General features: G+C 46.3%; 1 protein-coding gene and 1 pseudogene across 2 annotated transcripts in view; both read right to left on the reverse strand.

Annotated features, from left to right (window-relative positions):
• The window catches only part of H257_09016 (hypothetical protein), a gene marked incomplete at both ends in the record, with an annotated part of 6,179 nt that extends 4,633 nt beyond the window's left edge, over positions 1-1,546 (reverse strand). The window contains 3 exons of the mRNA XM_009835126.1: positions 36-568; positions 917-1,063; positions 1,119-1,546. Of these exons, the coding sequence (XP_009833428.1) occupies positions 36-568; positions 917-1,063; positions 1,119-1,546 (1,108 nt within the window). The remainder of the gene's footprint in view (positions 1-35; positions 569-916; positions 1,064-1,118) is intronic.
• Positions 1,547-3,582: 2,036 nt separating this feature from the next.
• On the reverse strand, positions 3,583-3,655 carry H257_09017 (annotated as a pseudogene). Its single transcript has one exon. The product of its transcript is annotated as a tRNA-OTHER (tRNA).
• Between the last annotated feature and the right edge of the window lie 300 nt (positions 3,656-3,955).

Consider the following 3,955-nt stretch of genomic DNA (forward strand, 5'->3'; position numbering starts at 1 on the left):
GATGGTCAGCAGCAGCCCAAACATCAGCTTGCGACCGAACGCTGGGTTGGCATAGCACACCCGGATAAGCACGTCCGATGCCGCAGGGCCGCTAAACCTGCCTATGCTCGTGGCCAGAAACAAGTACCGGACAAACGTCGATGCGTCCTCGCTAGAAGCCTCCAAGACGGTGGTCGCGATGTTGAATAAGCTGGGCACGACCAACACGATGGGGGCGACGTTGGCTGCAAAGGCCACGTACAGCCACATAAAATCGGACGAAGCGATGCATTGCACCAGTGACAGGGCCCGGACGTGCTCAAAGTAGACGTTGTCCGTGTTGCTGTCTGTGTTGGCGATGTGGTCAGAGTAGTTGACCAACGTCATGCCGACCTTGAAGTATTCATCCTGGAGGTGCTGGTGTTGCATGCGTTGGCCGGATGAAGTGTGTACGGGCACGCAGTGGATGTCGTGCCCGCCGACAGAAAAGTTAGCCGGCGGCGTCCGCATCACCATGGTGGCAACGATGAACAGCAGCAGTGCCGTGATGGCTACACAGTCACATGGCACGGTCGTTGCAGTAAGTACACTGTACGGTACAGAAATAATGAAGATATCCAACTCATCATTCCACAAACAGTATTGGACTTCAAGGACAAACACTCTGTAATTCGACATTGCTAGTATTGCAGTGCAAAGTGCCATACTAATAGTTATTACTACAGTATGTAAACATACATCATTGTTGAATGTGCACTTCAAAGTAGTGTGCATCTCTTCATCCATGGAATTCGACAGCAACTATTCGATACTATACATTCATTCTGTCGGGAAAACTGTACCTTGCACAAGAAACACTCTCGTTAACCCGATTTCGTCGTCGATATTGCTGACGCTGTCAAGAATGTTGGTCGATCGATGCATGAGTGTAGCCGACAACTTTGTCCAGAGGCCCGTGCCCACCCCCAAGCTCACAATCGCGAGTCCAGATACGAAGCCCCGCAGATCGGGAAACCATTTCTGCAGCGTCGACATGGCCGTTAATAGCACCACGCCGTAGCCTCCGCCCACAAGGGCGCTGTACCTATAACAAGAGAGCATCACATCCTTGATACAAGAACACCGGTTAGGCCACGTACGACCACGTGAAGAGCGATTGATTCCGAGCTACGACCGCAATGTGCGACAGGGCCAGTCCACCCACGACGAGGACCGAGCCAAGCAGCATACCGGTGCGAGGACCGCGCCGCTCGACAAACGGCCCCACGATGGCAGCCACGACGCCCAACACAAGCGTTGACCCGTAAAACCCAGACAAGCCCGTGTACGGAGCAAAGTACCGCTCCAACGGCGGCGCCAAGATCTGGAACGAGTAGATGGAGCCGAGCATGAAGAAACTCAGCCACGACAACACCGCAACGTGCCATCGACTGAAGCGGAGGACGGTCCACGTGGCGTACGTTCCGCCGAAGCGCGGACACATCACCAACCAGGTCTCGGCGTCCAGCTCCTCCACCGACTTGAGTGGCACGTTGATGCACCAGTAGTCAGCCACCCACGTCCACATTTGCACACTGAAGGCATGCTGGTTTTTGTCGGCCTAATGCTAGGGGGAGAGAGATAGACATTTGGCCTGCGATTGTTGTTTACCCACACGGGGTGGGACGAGGAATTCCTTTGGGGTAGAAGTAGTACTTTGATACTTGACTGGTATGAATAGTATTAGACGGTATTCAAATTTGAGAATTTATTAAACAATGAATTTGACCCTGGAATTGCCAAAAAAGGTGCAATAAACAATGAATTTGACCCTGGAATTGCCAAAAAAGGTGCTAAAGCACAATAGTGCTACGGTATTGAAAAACTGGTTGAAAATGTGAAGCTTCTTCGATAGTACTCCGGAGTTGTACGTCCTACTACTGTAGTACTTAGTATATTATTGTATTCATAAGATGCGAACGGATGCCAATGTGCTTCATTCTGTACTCAACTAATACACAAGACGTACTAGTATTTTTTTACTATTACAGTAACGTTAGTATGACTACTATTATTAATAATAGTTAATGGTATTATTGTTACTCACTATTAACGTACTTCGAGGTACTAGTAATAATAGTACGTCAGGATTATACTACGTAGTACTCTATAGTATATACTAGTGGTGCAATATATGGATGAAGGAAATCCTCGACTACCCCATGTGGTGCCTGACCACACAAATGGTTGCAGCGTAGAGCCGAAATGGATACGACCTTTACCAGGAGTTATATTAAATACCCTCAACCATTCATAAAAGTGCTGTGTTCAGTCGACTCAAATTTGAGCAAGGTCATTACTATGTATAATTCACTTCTATCTGCGATTTGGCCTACACTGTTGCCTTCTGGTTGTTGTTTAGCCATGCCCAGTGGGACGAGGAATTCCTTTTAGGATGGAGTAGTACTACGAATATTGGAATACTACCACGCACTATTATAGACTAGTAGTAACGTTAGGATTAATATATATTAGTGGTGCAATGCAAATATGAAGGAAATCCTCGACAGCTCCATGTGGTGTCTGGCGGAATAATTCCCCCACAGCAGGTATACTTGGGGGGTTTGTCGGTATTATTACCTTCAAAACCCCCAAACTATCCTTTACTGGGGGAATTCCTTAGATAAGACTCAATGCACTCATACAAAATGACAAACTTGTACGTTGTAACCTGAGACTTCGTCCCACCCCCGATGGGCACGGATATTTCGAAGTACAGTGTTATTCCCGGAGGTAAGCGCATCATAGCGGTTAACTATTGCTAACCAGTGAGATGCCTTAACCCCTAGCTGACATGAGTTGCTGGGGCTACTATATCATTAGAAATCCCACCACTACAGTACACTTATTTGTGCAAAAAATCCGGAATTCACGCGTCTTGATTGGCTGTTGCAAGGAATCTCAGAATTCCCGATTAACAGAAAACCGAATCTCCAATACTACATACAGTAGTACTTGGGTGTTTTGAAAGAGGTAAGGTATATATTAAAAATACCTGCTGTCAAATTAGTCCGTCTGACGACACAAATAATTGCAGAGTAGAGTCGAAATGGAAACAACCATTGCCATGAGTTATATATACCATAGAAGTGTCGTGCTCAGTTGATTTATGTGAGCGAGATCATTACTATGTAGTATTCACTTCCACGACGGCGTCGAAGTCACATGCGTGTACTGGCGTTCAGTTCGCTTTGTTAATATACGAGGAAGGACGAAAATGTATTCTCCAAAGTACTAGTATAACCTTTCCACATGTTCAACCATACTACTACAGTGGTACGGCGTGTAATCGATTACTACGTAGTAATTGAGTTTGGATTATCATTTTTAAGACATTCCTCGCGAGGGCCGACACTAGAACCACATGTTATGGAACCGCTTCGCCAATTGTAACGCGCCTGCTGGACCAGGGGCGGTGTGTAATCTTCGGTTTTTACTTCGCTCAACGTTTCATACCTCGTGCTTCGACCGATCTTCTTCGAAGTTCGGTCCTCGTCTTCGTACGCAGCCCTTGTTATCCGGATTCCCCAGGGGAGGGACGGATAAATCCTTGCGGAAATAATCCGGGGAATCTGGGGATCGAACCCACGACCTTTGAGTTAAGAAACCGATGCTCTACCACCTGAGCTATTCCCCCTCTGCGTAGTAATCGACATCGGTAGTTGGTCATTCACTGTCATTATTGCTGGAAATATCAATGAGTAACACTATAATAGTACTACGTAGTATAGTGTACTCATACTGTACAAGTAGGCAAGGTTGTGTAATTTAATTTAATTGACTCCATAATATAAATAACGCCACGACGCTGTCCCATTATATTTTCTTTGCACTGCAGTCATTGGCAGAAAAGATAAACGTAAGGTAGCCAATCACATGAAATATACATGTTGTACTCGATCGAATCCATTTGATCTAACGTTAATTTAAGCTTGTA

Source organism: Aphanomyces astaci, assembly GCF_000520075.1.
Source record: "Aphanomyces astaci strain APO3 unplaced genomic scaffold supercont1.21, whole genome shotgun sequence".
In the NCBI taxonomy this organism is placed as follows: Eukaryota; Oomycota; class Saprolegniomycetes; order Saprolegniales; family Verrucalvaceae; genus Aphanomyces; species Aphanomyces astaci.